The sequence below is a fragment of the Balaenoptera physalus genome (assembly GCF_965194825.1).
Source record: "Balaenoptera physalus genome assembly, chromosome: 1".
Taxonomy (NCBI): Eukaryota; Metazoa; Chordata; class Mammalia; order Artiodactyla; family Balaenopteridae; genus Balaenoptera; species Balaenoptera physalus.
The window spans coordinates 48916604-48936375 of record NC_138882.1 but is presented as its reverse complement, the minus strand read 5'-3'; the positions used below and the strand labels follow the sequence as shown (position 1 = coordinate 48936375).

At 41.9% G+C, this 19772-nt stretch overlaps 1 protein-coding gene across 2 annotated transcripts in view; it reads left to right on the top strand.

Moving 5' to 3' along the window:
• The first annotated feature begins 612 nt into the window (after positions 1–612).
• Positions 613–19772, top strand: part of RGSL1 (regulator of G protein signaling like 1) — a 67140-nt gene continuing 47980 nt past the window's right edge. The window contains exons 1-6 of one of the 2 annotated variants that reach the window (XM_082472765.1): positions 613–816; positions 1836–1997; positions 3359–4326; positions 13758–13820; positions 14275–14497; positions 17265–17372. In XM_082472765.1, the coding sequence (XP_082328891.1) occupies positions 717–816; positions 1836–1997; positions 3359–4326; positions 13758–13820; positions 14275–14497; positions 17265–17372 (1624 nt within the window). In that variant the 5' untranslated portion in view covers positions 613–716. Of the gene's footprint in view, positions 817–880; positions 1998–3358; positions 4327–13757; positions 13821–14274; positions 14498–17264; positions 17373–19772 lie in introns of those variants that run through there. The other variant, XM_082472766.1, reaches the window with a different exon arrangement.

Below are 19772 nucleotides of genomic sequence, written 5' to 3'. Positions count from 1 at the left end.
ACCCCTGCCCTAGCTCTCCCTACATCCTCCTTTCCTGTTTCATTTTTTCCTGTAATGCTTATAACTTTCATTCTCACTAGAGAATGTATTTACTATACTTATTGTTTATTGTCTGTCTCCTCTGCTAGAGTACAAGCTCCTTGAGGGCGGGGATTTTTGTTCTGTTTGTGGATGTATCCCGAACACCTAGAATGGTACTCGGCACTTAGTAGGCATATAATAAATATTTGTTGAAAGAATGAATGAATAAGATTTCCATCTAGGGTTGATTTGACAACTTGATTCTCAGCTCAACTAGCCAAAGGAAAAAGGAACCCAGGGAACATTAAGATTCGGGAGGTCCCACTGAGTAAAATGTTGTAACAAATCTCCCGTTATACTCACCTCCCTCCTTCAATATATTGATAGGTATTGGGAACATCGCTGTCAGGTGGGGTCCATAGAAGGCAAGGGATCTTAGTTGGAGGGTAACTTTGATCTGTGGATTGTACACATACTTCTATGTCCATCCCATGTCACGTGATGAATGTCACTAGAGGGTCTGGAGCCTAGCTTCATAAGCACTGCATAATCAGGGCCCAACTCATCTCACCGGTCACGATTTTTCCTCACTCACACTGAGCTAATGGGGGTCTGGCCATGTGCAAGGCTGAGAGAGGGACCGGGGGAAGAGCTCATTCTCAGTTTCTCACCATGGACTTTTCCTGGCAGCCAAGATGATGAGATGGAAAAAGGCAGACCAGTGGCTACTCCAGAAATGCATTGGCGGGGTCAGAGGGATGTGGCGCTTCTGTACCTACCTCAAGGGCAGTGCAGGTGGGTTCTTGGGGTTGTTTCTGGGGCCTTTGCAAGTTTTTAACAGCTTCTAGAATACCCGGAGCACTACTAACAGTTCTGTATGTCTGTGGTGAATACAAAAAATATATTATAATGCAGTTTGGGTAAAAGCCTTTGAAAACTGGGGTCCATCATGCAGGTTAGGGCAAAAGCAATCAGAGTCCCTTCCATTCATTCATTCATTTAACAGTGTTTACTGAGCACCACTGTACGGCAGCCACTGTGCTTGCAGGTGGGGATATAAAGGTGAACAAGAGCCATAAAGTCCCTGCTTCCCAAAGCTGCCATGACAGTGGGGAGACAGACTTAAAGGAACAAGTCCATAAGTAAATCCCTGTAGCAAAAGGTTGGGGTGTCCTGCTTTCTGTTCTATTGGGTCCAGTAGTTGGTGAGTCTAGGAGGCTGGCAGTGAGCACTGGCTGACATTCCAGTTCAGCATCATTAAATTTCATGGAGGAACAAATCCTAGTTTAAAGGTGAAATTCTGGATCTCCAGGGATCAGGCAGGGAAGAACTAGACCGACTGTCTTACAGTTTGTCACTCAGACTTCAACCCTGGCAAAGTTGTGAAACAGGGAATGTAGTCTTTGGCACATTTTGGCTCCAGTGTCCTTCTGCAGGCTGCTCTGGGCCATGATCTAGGAAATGTTCTTTTACCCCTGATCTTTATTTTTTGGACAAAACCTAAATGTCTAATGATTTATTCCCAGAGTCTCGTGGTTTTCCCTAAACTGACAGTTTTTCTAACAACCAAAAAAAACTCATGAAAGACTCCTATCCATTAAGTCCCTTTTTTCCGTGCCTCCCATCAGCTCCTGCATTAGGACGTTTCTGGAGATGATGCCTTAAGCCAAAGGAGTGGCTGAAGGTGATGTTGGAGGCACTAGAGCAAGCTGGTGGGTGGGGGTCGGGGGATCAGAGGTCACATGCAGATGCAGCTTCTGAGGGGCAAGACTGGGGTGCAGCTCGGTGCCTATCCTATCCTGTCCGACCCGTAGGTGAAGAGCTGGTGGATTTCTGGATTCTTGCTGAGAAGATTCTGAGAATAAATGAGATGGACCTGGAAGTGAGAGACCACTACCTGTCCCTCCTCTTCATGCTGAAAGCCACCCATCTGCAGGAAAGCTCGCGGGTGGTGACTCTCTGCAACATGAACATCAGTAAGAATTATAAAGCATATGTGAAGTGAAATCCCTGGGAGATATAAGAAAAAATCAATCCAGTGTCTGATAGTCCTCAGTCTCTTGCCTTGCAGACTGCTACCCTCTCCATTAGGGATATCAGTGGGACCCCCAACGCTAAACAGGGAAGGGCTTGAGAGAGACCAGTTGTCCTGAAGCTGGTATGTGCCTGTTCCTGAGATAGTACTTGTCAGTGAAGGATGGCTGGCAAGAATGAAGGGGAATTTGGACAGGGTAATTGAACAGTTCCTTCACTTCTAAGCCTGCATGGCATGTTTTGTTGTTGTTTTGTTTTATTTTTTAATTGGGATTCTTGAGAACAAACTACAGTCCACAGGCCAAATGCAGTACATGTAGCCTATGAGCCAAGAGTGTTTTTGTATTTTTTTTTAAAGTTATTTATTTATTTATTTTTGGCTGTGTTGGGTCTTCGTTTCTGTGTGAGGGCTTTTGGCGAGCAGGGGCCACTCTTCATCGCGGTGCGCGGGCCTCTCACTGTCGTGGCCTCTCTTGTTGCGGAGCACAGGCTCCAGACACGCAGGCTCAGTAATTGTGGCTCACGGGCCTAGTTGCTCCGCGGCATGTGGGATCTTCCCAGACCAGGGCTCGAACCCGTGTCCCCTGCATTGGCAGGCAGATTCTCAACCACTGCGCCACCAGGGAAGCCCCCTGTTTTTGTATTTTTAAAGGCTTAAAGAAGAAGAAGACTGTGCAACAGAGACTATATATGGCTCACAAAGCCTAAAATATTTACTATCTGGCTCTTTACAGAAAAAAGTTTGCCAACTCCTTCTCTAGAACATCAGATTCATTCCAATGTATTCATTTATTAAGTGAGAAGGCACTCCTAACCCAAATACAAACGTGTTCCAGAAGATTCACTGTTTGGGCTTAGTCACACTCCTCTTTATTCAAATAGATAATTGAGAACTGATGACATTAAAACCAGGGCTAGTTGGGATTTTTTCAATTTATCCAGTCCAAACTCTTTCCTGCAGTCAGATCTAACTTTGAGAAATCTCATTCAGAGGTACATGTTTCCTGTTCTTGAACATGTTTTCATGTACCTCTTGCTTTTCTTTACAATAACTCTCAGTAGTCTAAAAAGTAACTTGAGGAATCCCACAAAATGGTTATTTCTCTGGGGAAGAAGGAAGGTAATCAGAGTAAGGGGTCACTGTGTGCTGAACAAACCCTAAAAATGTGTTCACTATATATCTGACCTGTCTACACCCCAGGATTGCATGAGGAATGAATGAAAGGCTATACACAAAAACATTTGGAAAAATTCAAAAACTTTACCATCCCACATCATTTTCATCCTGTATCTTTCTTTCCAGAGGCCCTTCTGAACCTTTCTATCTGGCATCCCAACCAGTCAACCACCAGGAGGGAGATCCTGAGCCACATGCAAAAAGTGGCTCTGTTCAAACTCCAGAGCTATTGGCTCCCTAACTTTTACACCCACGCTAAGACGATCATGGCCAAGGAGGAATCGTGTCAGGCTCTAATGCAAGAATACGAGACTCGCCTGTACAGTATCTGCTATACCCACGTAGGAGGGCTCCCTCTGAGTATGAGCGTCAAGAAGGGCCACCACCCCCAGAAGCGGTACTCGAGCAGGAAGGCCAAGAGGAAGATGTGGCACTTGATCGACCATGGCTCTTGGTCTCTGGAAGTGGATACCAATCCAGATACCAACACTTTGCTCCCCCAAGAGCTGTTTCCTCAAGGCAAGTTGGTTATAGAAACGCCTTCCCCAAAAGAGACCTCTTCAAAGGAGAGAATCATCAGTTCCCAGGAAAAGGATATTCTCTGTGCCAAGAAGTCCAACGTGAAGAACAAAGCCAAGAGCCACCTCCACATGGAGGGCCTTATTGAGACATCATTCTCTGCCCACCTGAGGACTGTCACCCCCATCATCAATTACGCCCCCCACATGACAATCAAGAAGGCCGTGAAGCAAAACCTCTCCTTGGGGTACACCCACTGGGCCTTGCGTGCTGATGCCTGTGCAGGGAGTCCCTTCCGGCACCACCTGAAGAAGCAAAATTTGAAAGTGGAGGTCCAACTCCTGGACCTCTGGCAGGACCTGCACCATTTCCTCAGTGTCCTGATGAGTAACAGGAAGACTGGGAAAGCCATCTTTCGGCACATGCTGGGAAACCGGATCTGTGAGCTCTACCTGAATGAGCAGATTGGTCTACGCCTACCACTAAAATCCCAAACCATCAAAGGCCTGAAGGAGCTGCTGCCGTCTGGGGATGTGAACCCCTGGATTCCCAGAGCCCAGAAGGAGATCTGCAAGGTAGGCCATACCTCACAGAAATGGGTTGGTATCTGGAAGATTAGGTCTTCTGACTGACCAAAAATCCTATCTGGTCATCTATCCTGGCTAACTTAATGATATAAGTACCCACACAACCCTTTACATATTGAAGAGCTGGTTGGTTGATCTCTTAGGAACAAGTTATATAAATTCCCAAGAAGCAGCCAAAACTCCAAAGTAGGATGGAGGCGGAGGAGTAGTCTTCATTTCCCCCTTATACGGAGTCTCCCAAAACTGTGAACCTCGAACTGTTCTATTGAGGGAAGTTTTAAGAACTCTTTTCTAAACCTCATGTACTGAAATACAGGGTCTCCCTTTCCTAGACTAGTCATCACGGAAATGGCCAAGTGGGAGGGTTTATTCTTATCCCCAAACATTAGATAAAAGCACGGGACTATCCTGGTGACTCACAGGAAGTAATAGTTTGATGACTGTAAGTCAAGATCTTGGCAGATAACAAATGGTGGAGCCAAATTGGGTAACAGATGAGAGCTTAATAAAAAGGCACTACTTACAAAAGAAGGTAGGGAAACCACAGTGGATACCCCGTGCAATACCCCAGGGCCAGTAAGGGTGGGCCACCTTCATCACTCTTAGGCCTGAAGAGTGGAAGAGAGGGAGCAGTTACCAGAACCAGGAGATAAAGAGCTGTGGAGAGTGGAGCACTTGGCAGGAGCTGTGATTGTCAGTAGAGGGACGTCTGGAAGGATCGGGGGGAATAGGTACTCCAAGTTCACTCTCCACCTGTTGTTTCCCTTTTCCTACCAGCTCCGGATATATCCAATGAGAGGTCAAGGGAGTGTGTTGATGTGTCCATAGGTTAATTTCCCCAGGCAAGCAGGGTGAAGAAGGGTAGAGAGTGGATCTGGAGGGCAATGGCTATAAACAAAAAGCTATTTGGTGCATTATAACATATTTACCTGATAAGCACACTCATTACCTCCTTTGGGCTTCTTAGCACCTCCAAGCAGCAGACAGGGTAGTATTATTGCCACTATTGTACAACTAAGGAAAATGAGACTTAGAGAGGGTGTGTGGATTAGCCCAAAGGCACGCAGCAGGCTAGCGGAGGAATCAGGGTCAGAATCCAGGAGTCCTTGGCTCTAAGTCCAGCACAATTTCTAATGCACCTTAATTATCCAGGGTTGCACATCTGGGCAGTGTAGGGATGAGATCAGTCCAGTGAGTCCACAGCCAAAGCTGTTTGCACAGTTCTCAAGTAGTAGAAGCTCCAGAGCCGTCCTCCCTCTCCTCCCTTCCCCACCCTTTGTAGAGGCATTTGGGGCTAAAGGCTTAGATAGGCTTTGCTTCCTGGAACAGCAAATCCACAGAGCAAAGCTCTCTCTCTAGGCCTTTGGTCTTCAGCAAAGATATTGAAGGTATTTGTGTTATCGATAATGCTGGACTATCACAGTTTCTAAGATTAAAAATCTTGATATCATCTATGACTCTCCTCTTTGTCTCACACTCATGTCTAGTCTACCAGTGAATCCAGTTGGTTCAACCTTAAAAATGTATCCAGAGTCTGGTATTCCTCCCCTCACCTGTTACAACCACTCTCATCCAAGCCCTGTCCAGACTCGCCTGGATCACTACAGTGGCCTCCTACCTGATGCCTCTGGGTCTGCTTTTGGCCCTCAGCAGGTTTCTTCCCAGAGTGACTGCAGTGATTCTGCTAGAACATAAACTATGTAATTTAACTGAAAGTAAGTAAAAGAAAGTCAGTGAGGAGCTTGAAAACAGATGGCTGTCTCCAGTAAAAGCCAAAGCCCTTGCTAAAACCAACAAGGTCTACACTATCTGTCCTCTGCCTCTCCTCTCTGGCTTCATCTTCCTCTGCCTCCGTGCTCATCACATTGGCCAAGCCAGACACGCCCCTAGCTCGGTTGTGCTGCTCCTGCTGTATGTAACGTGCAGACGCCTGCACGGCTGAGCCCCCCGCTCCCTCAGGTCTTTACTCAAGTCATCTCAGTGAGGCCTTCCCTGCCCACTTTATATAAAACTTCAACCCTATCCCCATTTTACTTTTCTCCTTAGCACTTGTCACGATCTGGATCAATGCATCCATCCTTCCTTACATACATACATACATATATACATAGATACACACACTTTATGTGCATGCATGTATAATACACGTAGAATCCTTACAATGCACATGTATGCATTTGTGTATGCAATGTACATCTATCGTATACACATATAATATACTTGTACTATATTTCAAATAAATACACTATATATATGTTATGTATGTTATATATATTGTGTTATATATATGTATATATAAATACATATATATTTAACTTAATTTGCTTATTTTCCTTCTCCTTATGAGGGCAGAAGTTTTTGTCTGATTCGTCATTACTGTCTCCACAGCATCTAGAAAACTACTGGCAGTGCAGTGTTTAGTTCTCGATAGGGCTGATAGACAGGCAAATGTCAACAAACATTTGTTGAATCAATCAGTCCTATTTGGAGATGACCCTTCTATGGGCTTTGCCACAATCTTTTCTGGTCTGAGACACCTGTCTCGGCGAGAACTCTGATTTTCATCCATCTGTTCAACCATCCTCCAATTATACAATCAGCTCTTGTTGAATGCTGATAGCATGCCAGCTAATATGTCTATATCCTAACTTCTGACTCACTGATGTGGAAACAGAGTCCACGTGGAATAGAGGAAAAAGGTTTTAAGTCCTGGCTCTGTCACCATTTGGCTAAGTGGTCTTGAACAAACTTGAAGTCAAAATTCTTTAGTTTCTCTAAGTCTCTTTGTCCTCAGATGTAAAATGAGAATTGGGACAAAATCATATTTTGTTATTATATTTGTGAATTCAATAAGTTAATACTTATGTTGAGGATACTATACTGTAAAAGGTAAATAAGTAGAGAGAAAAGGGTGTGAACCTGGAAGACAGAACATCAGCCTTAAAGTCTGCTCTTGGTTCTGTCCAAAGAGGGGAAGATTGAGAGATGGTGCTGAAGATGTCTGGGGTAAGGAGTTTCATAGACACTGGCAGGAGACCAGGTAGGATGACAAGAAATTAAACTAAAATTTCCTTAATTAAATAAAATCTAATGGAAAATAGATTCATAGTTACCAGGGGCTGGGAGGAAGGAAAATGGGGAGTTGTTGCCTAATTAGTACAGAGTTTCCATTTGGAGTGATAAAAAGTTTTGGAAATAGACCGTGGAGATGGTTGCATAATGATGCATGTAATTAATGCCACTGAATTGTACACTTAAAAACGGTTAAAATGGCAAATTCATGCTATATATATTTTACAACAATAAAAAAGTTTCTTTTTGAAAGAGGGAAAGTAAGATTAAAGATACGAAGGACACTGAGTTTTAGTGAGGAGAGCAGACAGCAGTGAATTTGAATTCTAGCTTCTCCACTTTCACATCGTTTGATCTTAGGTAGAAGGCTGCTGGGCCCCTTTGATCCTTGTCTCCTCATCAGTACAATGGGGATCATAATGGCTCCCTCAAAGAAAGACACTGTGTGTATGGTATTTGGCAAGTAGTAGTACACAAATGTTCATCCTCTTACAACCCTTAATCAGAACCATCGAACCTTGGAATAGGACGACGACCTCGAGGTTCCCTCAGCCTCCCCTCTGTTTTTACAGATGATAGAGCAGGGTCTAAGGTCCCACTGCTGTTTCCTGACAAGTGTGGAGCCAGCACCCAGATTCCCTCAGTCTACTGCAGAGTCAGCAAACTTCAGTCCGGGAGCCAAATCCAGCTTACCTCCTGTATTTGCATAGCCAGTGAGCTAACAGTGGTTTTACATTTTTTAAATGGTAGAAAAATATCAAAAGAAGAATGCAACATGCCACATGGGTATTATATGAACTTCAAATTTCAGTGTCCATAAATAAAGTTTTATTGCAACACAGCTATACCTGTTTGTTTACATGTCATCATGGGCTCTAACTACACAGTTGAATCATTGCAACAGAGACCATTTGGTCTGTGGCCCACACAGACTAAAATATTTACTATCTAGCTCTTTACACACTGTTCTGAGGAGAGGCCAAGAAGGTTTACCAAGTGATGCACAAACTCAATTCTGAAGGAAACTCTAATACATTCTAACAAAAAAGAGTTATAGAAAAATAAAAAATAAAAATAGGTCAAATTTTAAAAAGCAATCATGGGGTTTTTAGATATTGTTTTATTTATTATTTATTCTTATCATTTTGCTTCTTGTCTGATTATTTCTTCTAATGGAAAATGCTCTATTAATCATTGTTTTTTATGAAATCAATTTGATCATTTATTCATTAGTTGTTAGATAGAATCATAAATATTTTATTTCCTTCCTTCAACTGACTTCGGGTTCTGTTTGTTCTTCTTTTTCTAGTTTCTTTATGTACAAAATTATATTGTTTATTTGAGATTTTTCTTGTTTATTGAGGTAGGCCTGTATTACTATAAACTACCCTCTTAGTACCACTTTTGCTACATCCTATAGATTTTGGTATGTCATACTTTCATTTTCACTTGTCTTCAGGTTTTTTAAATTTCTCCTTTGATTTCTTCATTGACTCAATAGTTGTTCAGTAGCATGTTGTTTAGTCTGCACACATTTGTGATTTTTCCAGCTTTCTTCTTGTAGTTGATTTCTAATTTTATACCGTTGTGTTGGAAAAGATGCTTGCTATGATTTCAATCTTCTTAAATGTATAGACTTGTTTTGTGTTTCAACATATGGGCTATGATTGAGAATGTTCCACGTGCCCTTGAGAAGAACGTGTATTCTGCTCATTTGAATGGAATATTCTGTACAAATCTATCAAATCTGTCTGTTCAATGTTTCATTTAAGGCCATTGTTTCCTGGTTGACTTTCTGTCTGGGTGATTTATCTACTGATGTAAGTGGGGTATTAAAGTCCCCTACTGTTACTGTGTTGCTGTCAACTTCTCCCTTTGTGTCTGGTAATGATCGCTTTATATATTTTAGTGCTCTTATTTTAGGTGCATATATAATCATTGTTATGTCCTCTTGATGAATTGTCCCCTTTATCATTATACAGTGTCCATCTTTTTCTCTTGTTACCCCTTTTGGCTTGAAGTCTATTTTGTCTGATATGAGTAGAACTACATCTGCTTTCTTTTGGCTGCCATTTGCTTGGAGTATCATCTTGCATCCCTTCACTTTGAGCCTGTGTTTGTCTTTAGAGCTAAGATGAGTCTCCTGAAAACAGCATATAGCTGGGGCTTGTTTTTTAATCTGTTCAGCCACTCTGGGTCTTTTGATTAGTGAATTCAATCCATTTACATTTAGGGTGATTATTGATAAATAAAGACTTAGCACTGCCTTTTATCTTTTTTTTTCTTGTTGCTCTGTATCTCCATTGTTTCTTTTTCTGTGTTTATCTGTCTGCCCTTTTAGTTTGGTGGTTTTCTATGATGTTTTCCTCAGTTTTCTCTCTCTTTTTTTTTTGTTGTTTCATGTCTCTGCTCTAAAATAATGTTTTGTCGTCACCATGAGGTTTGTATAAAACGTCTCATAGATGATATAGTCTTTTTTCTGCTGATAGCATCCTATCTTTACTTGCTTATAAGGGTTCTGTGCTTTTCCTCTTCCCTTTTTATGTTTTTGTTGTCTCAAATGATCCCTTTTTATGTTGAGTTTATTACCAAACTGAAGTAGCTATAGTTATTTTTACTGATTTTTCCCTTTGACCTTTATGCTATAATTGTGTTTAACAACATATTATGATATAGAGTTGCAATTTTCTGATTCTGTCTATTTATCACCTCACACAAAGTTTTTTGTACTTTTACCTTTTCATTTCAGGTAGAAGAGCTCCTTTCAACATTTCTTCTAAGGCAGTTCTCATGGTGATGAAATCAGTTTTTGTTTGTCTGGGAAATCCCTTATTTTCCTTTATATCTGAAGGATAACTCTGCTGTATAGAGTATTTTTGGCTGGCAGTTTTTAAGCTTTCAATATTTTGAATATGTCATTACACTCTCTCCTGGCCTATAGAGTTTCTGCTGAGAAATCTGCTGGTCACATGATGGGGGTTCCTCTGTAGGTTACCATCCATTTTTCCCCTGGCTGCCTTTAAAATTATTTGTCATTGAGGTTGTTTTTTGTTTTTTGGTTTTTTTAACATCTTTATTGGAGTATAAATTGCTTTACAATGATGTGTTAGTTTCTGCCTTATTACAAAGTGAATCAGCTATACCTATACATATATCCCCATATCTCTTCCCTCTAGTGTGTCTTGGAGAAAGTCTTTTTGTGTTGAGGTAATTAGGTGTTCTCTTAACTTCATGGACTTTTATATCCAGCTCTTTTCCCAGGTTTGTATTATTTCTTTAAATAAACTCTCTGCTCCCTTCTCCCTCTTTTCTCCTTCTGGGATACCCATTATCCTTATGTTGCCCTTTTTAATGGATCAGATAATTCTTGTAGACTTTCTTCTTCCTCTTCTCCTTCTCCTTCCTCCTCTTCTTCTTCCTCTTCTCCTTCTCCTCCTCCTCCCCCTCCTTCTTCTTCTTCTTCTCCTTCTCCTTCTTCTTCTTCTTCTTCTTCTTCTTCTTCTTCTTCTTCTTCTGCTTCTGCTTCTGCTTCTGCTTTTCCCCTTTTTCTTCTTCCCCTTCATCTTTTTCTTCTTCTAGATCTTAGTTCTCTTTCCTCTTCTCCCTGTATCATTTCTAGATTTCTGTCTTCGACCTTGCTAGTACTCTTTTCCATCTGGTTGGCTCTATTTCCATTGCCTTCTAATGTATTCTTCACCTCATTTATTGAGTTCTTCAGGTCCCGAATTTTTGATTGGTTCTTTTTTAGAGTTTCAACCTCTTTGGTAAAGTATTCCTTCTCTTTATTAATTTTATTCCTGAACTCACTGAACTGCTTTTCAGAGCTTGTTGCAGCTCACTGAGTTTCTCCATGACAGCTATTTTGAATTCTCTATCAGTTAAATGGCAATATTTCATGACTTTAAGTTTGGTTTCTGGAGAATTGTCATTTTCTTTTTGTGATACCGTGTCATTGTGTTTTTCATCGTGCTTGATGAGTTGTTCCTCTGCCAGTGCATTTGAAGTACCAAACATCTTTCTTCTTTAGGTAAAGCTTTTTAACTTGATTCTAACCATTCAAAAAGTTAGTAATTAGAGACTTTTCTTTTGTTTTTTAGTAGGTGTTGCTATAGCACAAGTTTTTGTTTTCCTTTACGTGAGCAGCCTCTGGCTGTATTTGAGAATTGGCACTTTTCATCCTCCACCACCTCTGCTAGAGTTGTCACTGGTGCCCTCATGGTTGCTGCTTATGCCTCTGAGGTTGCTGATGCCTTGCTGCTGCCAATGCCATTGCTGCCACGGGCATCACCACCTGAGGCACTGGGATGTTGGGCGCCTCCACTGTGTCTGGGAGAACCTGGATCATGGGCTTAACGACTGGGAAGGAGGGGAGAAAATGGGGTAAGAGCTGGGGGTGAGGGTGCCTCTGCCAGTCCACCCACACCCCCAGCTCTAAAGATCTGTACATCTTTAGAGGTACAGATGTGTGGAACACTTCAGCATCCTGATGTGTTGGGCAGAGGAATATTTGTTGAATTATGGATGTTTTACTGGTTGTAAATTGAAGGAGAGAGGTAAAGAGAGCGTCTCATAGTGCCATGATGCTGTCATCACCACTCATAAATCTTTGAAAACAGAATAGACATTAATAGGATAGTCATTTCACAAGTCTATTTTTCATATTTAGTGTAGCTATTTAGAGCTTATCCATTAGTCAATAACACTATATTACATTTTATATTGCTATTATTCAATCACTGAGTTGAATTCTTCCAGGAATATACTTCACTCTCGTTCCCCTAGGAGTCTAGGAGATCTGAGAAAGTTATGAATTCATACTCTTAAACTCACTTCTGGCAGCATGACTTGGGCAGTTTGTGGAGACAATCTTACAATCCTTTAAAATTATTATTGGCAACTTATTGCCTGCAAAATAATGTCCAGACTACTTACCGAAGCATTCAAGTCCCTTATATATGGTCCCAACCAAATTTCCCTGCCTCATCCCTTGCCACTGCCCCATCCCTGAGCTCTTTGCAGGAGTGCTACACCTCAGCCATGCTGGAGTACTCATCATACTCATACATACATACATACATCCCTTCTCTGTGTCTTTTCTTAAGTTCTTCCCACTGCCCTTTACTCCATGTCCACATGGTGAGCTCCTACTTATCCTGTAAGGCATAAATTCTGGTTTAAATCTCCTTGCCTTTATGAATTTGTCCTGGATTTCCTGAACTCAAAACATAGATAATTTTTCCTCCACTATGTTCCCAAAGAACTTTGTTCTCACCTCTATCATAGCGTAAGTCATACTGCTGTTCATCCTGCTAGAAGGTGAGCTCCTTGAGAACCAGTCTTGTAGCATATTGATCTGTATATTTCCCGTCATGTGCACAGTGCCAGGCACATGGGAGGCACTCAGGAAATATTTGTCAAATAAATAAATGAATAGGGCTTCCCTGGTGGTGCAGTGGTTAAGAATCTGCCTGCCAATGCAGGGGACACGGGTTTGAGCCCAGGTCGGGGAAGATCCCACATGCCACAGAGAAACTAAGCCTGTGTGCCACAACTACTGAGCCTGTGCTCTAGAGCCCGTGAGCCACAACTACTGAAGCCTGTGCACCTAGAGCCCATGCTCCACAACAAGAGAAGCCACTGCAATGAGAAGCCCATGCACCGCAACAAAGAGTAGCCCCCGCTCACCGCAACTAGAGAAAAGCCCGCGCGCAGCAACAAAGACCCAGTGGAGCCAAAAATAAAATAAATTAAAAAAAATAAATTAGAAACAAAAAAGAATCTGCCTGCCAATGCAGGGGACAGGGGTTCAAGCCCTGGTCCAGGAAGATTAAAAAAAAAAAAAAAAGAATTAAAGTGAGTACAGATAAACAAACTTAGCTAAGCACTGAGTTGTAGGGGATTTTTTGTTTGTTTGTTTGTTTGTTTTAAACTAATGAAATATTCATGTGGGTAAGTTCTTCAAGTGGGAGATATTAAGAGTAGACATACCAAAAGGAGATGCTTGGTTTCCAGGATCATTTTAAAAATCACATGAGATAGTACTTTGCAAAGGAACAAAGAAGTATGTAGATATCAAATAATTGTCCTTCAATAAATGATTTGTTATATCTCTTCTTAAGTAAATATTGATTATTGTTCTCTGAGATTCAGAGAGGCTGCGGTGGGAGTTGTCATACTCACAGAGGCAAAGGAACCTCCTGGTTAGTCATGGCTAATGTTGGTTGTTCCATTATGTCTCCAAATTAGAGAATCCAGAACCTGCAGCCTACTCTTCTCCCATGTGAATACTAGCAGGAGAGATACAGCAAGCATCTCCTCATAATGCTTATGTTGTGTTTGGGTTTCAGATGCTTAGCCCCTTGTATGCTGAATTCCTGGATGAAGAGGACTACTGGTTTCTCATTTTTACAGTAAGAGGGACTTTGAGTTGGGGAGGAATCATGAGGTTGAGGAAAGAAAAGTCTTTAACTGCTCTTTTAAAAGTGCTGTTTGTTAAAGTCAATGAAATTTTGATTTTTCCTATGACCTCTGGGGGTTGACATGGTCCCTGATGTTCTAAAGATAATCCTCTCAAGGAAAAAGATTCAGGTGCATAAGCTGAATTTGAAGAAGCCACATTCATATAGAATTTCTGCCTTATAGAAAATGAGTTTGATTTGAAGAGGGATGGGTGTGTGTGTGTGTGTGCATGTGTGCATGTGTGTGCGTGTGTGTGTGTGTGTGTGTAAAGGAGCAATAGTTCTTAACAAATTGAAAATAATCAGACTCCATGTGCCAGGGAGGCACAGAAGGACTGGTGTAAAAATCTTGCTTCTGGTCTAGTTCCTGTAGCAAATGCTGTCTGCCCCCATCCCCTTCTCTTAGACTCAGAGCAGGCTCACAAGAACCAGGTGGCATCAAAGAGAATCTATAAGCAAAGAAGAGACCATTCTTCTTTATAAGAGATTTGAGGAATCTCTGGAGTTAAGCCAGGGTTTGGCTAACATGGAAGAAATGGAATCTATGCAGTGGCAAAAGATAGCTACTGAGGACTTGAAACAAGGCGGGTCTCTCCGGCTAGAAGGGACGACTCCAGTTTTTCTGGCAGGTAAGGTCAGTCCCATAATTTTTTTATCTTACACGTAAGCCACTGGGAAATATTAGTATTTAACATTTAGTGAGTATTTACTATGTGTCGGCACTGTGCAATGCCAAGATGACCTCATTTGATCTTCAAAATAATGTATGAAGTAGGTACAGAGTAACTGAGGCACAGAGAGGATAAATTACATTCTCAAGATCACACAGGAAGTGGCAGAGCCAGGATCTGAATCCAGACTGACTGACTGCCGAGGACCCCACTGGATCTGAAAGGGGCCAGAGCTCTAAGTTTGGCCAGACTCCTGCCCACCAAGCAACACCACAGTTACACTGACTACTTCATTTCATGCATCTGAAAAGCACGTTCCACCTCAGCACATCTCCCCCAGAATCAGGTCCAAAACACTTCCTTGAATATATTTTTAATGGCCACCTTCCTCCCAACATAACACACCAGTCACCCAGGCAGTGGAAAGAAGTGGTTAGGAGCACAGGCTCTCCTGTCCCAGAGATCTGGGTTACATCCTAGCTCTACTAGCAGCTGTGAGGACCTGAGCAATGTATCTAACCTCTCTTGAAGCCCCAGTTCTCTCATCTGTAAGATGGGAATAATAAGCTTGTTGTGAAGATGACCCAAGATCATCTATGAAAGTCATTAGCACAACATTTGGCAACAGTAAGAGTAGCCATTATTATTCAGATTGAACAAACAGCTTTAATTATCAATGCTGAGGCAGTCAGAGTACTGCAATATTTCTCAAACTTCAATGCACAATAAATACATTTGACTTCATGATCCAGAGAACATATACCTGTGTATATATGTGCGCGTATATATAAAAAAAAATTTCACAAAACAATACCTGCCCTTATCACATAAGATGATACACTCTCGTACTCTCTATTTTATTCCATTTTATATTGTAAAAGCTGGTGATGACTCTATTTTTTGGCATACAATTGAGTCATGACCTTCACTTTGAAAAATATGGATACATATTAGTAAGCAAAAGCTTTGAATATTCATTTCCACCACTTCCTTGCTCTGTGAGTTTACTTGGCAAGTCACTTTATCTTCCTGAGCCTCCTTTCCTCATCTATAGAATGGGGATGATGGCACCATTGAAAGCATTGAAGGTAATCCATTTGCACAGCAAGCAGGTCCTCAATAAGCAGTACTTGTTAGATTACACTAAAAATGTAACCCTCAACTCTTAAAACTTTGATGTGCACTCTGTATACAAAACAGGATGCTTCGGATGCTTGTTCCTCAGAGCATGTTTGGGCATGAGTTATTTAAATCTAGCATGAACAGGCCTTCTGTTTTACCTCAGGATTTCACCTTTTCTCTAATTCCCAAATATTCCAAATCCTCTCCTAGGGATCAAGAGAAAAGTGAAAGAATGGATGGCTGGTAAATTTGACCACATACATACTGGGCAAGGGACATTCCCTTGGTAGCCATGGAATGCCAGGGGTGGTCAGGAAGAGTGGGAATCACCTCCATGGAGATGCCCCCTCCCTCCCCCCAGCACACCCCATTACTTTCTCCACCAGTGCTTTTTTGAAATGCAAGTCTAACCCAATAAAAGGCCTCCTGCGCATTTGTCCAAGCTGGGGCCCTGACTCCCAGGTAGGCTGATGCCTCCACTCAGACAATCCCATAAACTCACTGAGCATCAGAGCTAGAATACTCTCATCTTTCATGTGGAGAAACTGAGCCTCAGAGACGTAAGAAGACTTGCTCAAGGTTTCTCCACAAGGGAGGGATTGATGCAGGATTAGAAACCTGGATTCTTTACAGCAATAATCCACTGCTCTTACCACTACAGATTCCCCTGGTGAGAGATGGTAATGATGGCAATGACAATGCTGGCATAGGGACAAATGACATTCACAGGGCCACACCCCATATTCCTTCTAGACTCCACCAGTATAACCTCAAAAAGTACTGGACTGCCCTGGAGAGTTCCAGGGGAGCTGTGTGTGATTAGACTTACTCTAAACCCCAGAACTCACAACACAAATGAGTGTTTTGACCTTGGTAGGCAAGGCACTGCTATTCTGCCATTGCCTAATACGTCATTAAAACTTCTCTTGCTGCCTCAATCTTACTGCCCCATCTCATTTTGGACACAAAAAGGCCTTCCCTCTCAATTCACCAGTCATGCCTAGAAACAATGTACAGCTACCTCTAGAAAAACTAATTCACTTTCAAAGGACAATGATTCACAACTATGTATGATATTCAGTTATATATACGAGTTGTCAATTCTGAAAGTAATTCCCAAAGACAGAGCCAAGAAAGAGAAAAAGGTCTTAGCATGTTATTTGCCATCTGCTAACCATAAGTGCATCAAATTCTTTGACGCAATAGCAGAATATTTGAAATGCATTTGCAGCTCCTCCCTATAATAGACGGGGTTTGAAGGGGTCCATATTCATTTGGATGAATTACTTCTTGTGTATGTATTAACAATAAGTGCTTCTTTCAAAGTCACATGAGTTACCCGAGTATACCTTAGGCAGAAAATCTCCATGGGTCAGGTGTCTCCAAGAAGGGCAGAAGCCCCCATTCTGGAGGACAGGGGAGGCTGTGTTTTCTTATTTCTAATTTGGCCTAGGAAACTTGTGTCCCTGTGTAAACATTCCATTAAAACACTATTGTCCTACTAAAATAACATTTTAAAGGCAATGCCTTCAAAAAAAGTACATGAATCTTTGAAACCAGAGTGGGCAACTAGACTCCATTCCTGTTTTTCCCTACTTGATAGACATAGAGAAAATGTCCTTTGAGGAACTCTGCTGTAAGTATCCAAAGGTGGCCATAGAGAAGATCAGTGATGACTACAAAATATATTGTGAAAAATCACCTCAAATAGGTAAGTGTTTAAACTCAGGGATAGATTTGAGACAACCAGGTAAGAGAGAATCTCCAAACTCAAGAGGCATAAGCCAAAAGAAGGATGGTCAGCAGAGAATGACCATGTCTTTATTCTCTCCTACAAAGCCAAAGAAGGGCATCATGAAAATCAGATGCAATTATAAATGAAGGAGGATGAGGATGAAATCGTTAATTCCTACCTTCTTACCTACTCATCACTCTGGGGTTTTAAATAATGCAGATTTGTCTTCTGCTAAGATTCCTGGAGTCAGAGATTTGTGGAAGGATGTTTGTTGGGGCGTGTCTTAGAAATAACAGCCATAGGGAGTGAGGAAAGCAGAACCGGGCAGATGTAGATGCTGAACTGTGAGGTAGTTATGATAAATGTCAGCAGATCCTATAGGAAGCTGTATAGCTAGGACGGGCCTTCAGAGTTGTCCCTCACTGAGGCAAGAAACTTTTATATCTTCTCATTGACTCAAATGTGGCTGCCTTTGGGAGGACATAACCTCAGGCTGGGCAGTGCCCTTTGGCCAAGGCCACTTCCAGAGGGGACCTGAGCTGTGAGTGTCAGCAGCCAATGACTCCAGGCAGCTGGGGGAATGAGTGCTTTGCTCCTAAAGAAAGGAGCTAAGCCATGCCCACAGAACTCAGTACTGTCCACTTGCTTTGTAAGGAAATTTTACCCATCTTGGAACAGTTCTTCCAGGAGTCTGATTGGTTTCTTTTCCTAGGGAACTTATACAAGAAAGGCTGACAAACTTTACTGCAGCTTGTCTGGAGATCACAACAAATACTTCTCCCTGCTTTGCTACCCATGATATATTCCTTTTATGCTCAGCTAGTGGCTCTGCTGGTCTTGGGGGGCTAACTTGGCAAGATAACATAGACTTTCATCCCTGAGAACATGAGCCCCTGGTTATCATGACTTCTCAGGCTGTGACTGCTCACTTGTTAATTTATCATTAAAATTGGACAAGGGAGTACCAAGAGTGCCAAATGAAAGCTCCCCTGCCGCTGCTGCATAACTGATGACCCTGATGATTATAGTCAATTGCCCTGCCAGTGTGGTGACTCCTTTGCTTGTCTGCTAGCCTCTTGGCATAAGAAACTTGAAGTGATTGAGCTCCTACTGTGTCCCTAGTAGAAGCATTCCCACTCTGGGAACCAGGACCTCTAGGCTGGTTCTGTCCTACACAGGAGCCACTAGCCCCATGTGGCCATTGAGCTCTTGATGTGTAGCTGGGACCAATAGGCTAAATAAAATATATGACTAAAATTAATTTCACTCTTTTCCTTTTAGCTTTTTAAATTGACTACTAGAAATTTTTAAATTGTATACATGGTGCACATTATATTTCTATTGGACAGTGCTGGTCTAGACCCACAGAACCTAAAGTTGTAAGGATTAAAAATTTCCCTAAGTAAATCACTGTTACTGATGGTAAATGGATCTCTTCTACCTTCATCCCTTGATTCTCATACTCAATATTCAACTTACTGGGGTCACAGCACCATATAAGGTTCTTCAGTTTATCCTGCAGGACGTGGCCCAAGGTATCATCTCCAAGCTGGTTTCACAGCTAGACCTTCAAATAAATGGTTATTCTACAAGGCTAGCAGCTCTCACAGGTGACAAAACTAGTGGACCCCATTACCATATGCCCATTGCCAACCCCCTTTACTGTAAGTGTATCCCTTGATCAGAGGCAATGTTATGTGGGATCCTATTCAGGAGATCAAACACTTTAAGCCCCCAAACATCAATGCTGACTGAAGCCTTGAAGTTAGAAATACATGTCAGTTCCAGTCCAGATGAACAGTTGCCGCCTCTGGAGTAAAAATGTCCAAAGTCATCAACTTGTTACCAGGTGGGTAGTTGGTTTTCTAGAAGCGACGTTGAAATATGTGAGTTTAGCATTTGTCTTTGTTGCTGGCAAGTTGAACGTTTGGCCGCATTGGTAGCTAAGTCAGCCTTGGTGAGTGTGGGGCTCATGCTACTGGGTCCATACGCAGCCTCCATCCCTGCAACCTGCATGCTCTGTTCATGAGTTCATTGTGCCAATGCTAGGGTGGATTATGGCAGAGACTTGCCGGTATCAACTGGCTAAGTCACTCTGTCTTCTTGGCTGTTTGGTGCCTCTTTCATAGTGGTTGTTTATTGATGGGCTGTACGATACAATACAAAGGTCTTCATACTTCAAATACATATATATTCAGATCATCTATTTCTTCTTGTATGATTTTTGGCAAACTGTGTCTTTCAAGGAATTGATCCATTTCATCTATGTTATCAAATTTGTGAGATAGAATTGTTCTGAGTATTCTTTTCTTACCCTTTTAATATCCGTGGTATCTGTAGTGATATTCTTGCTTTCATTTCTGATATTACTAATCT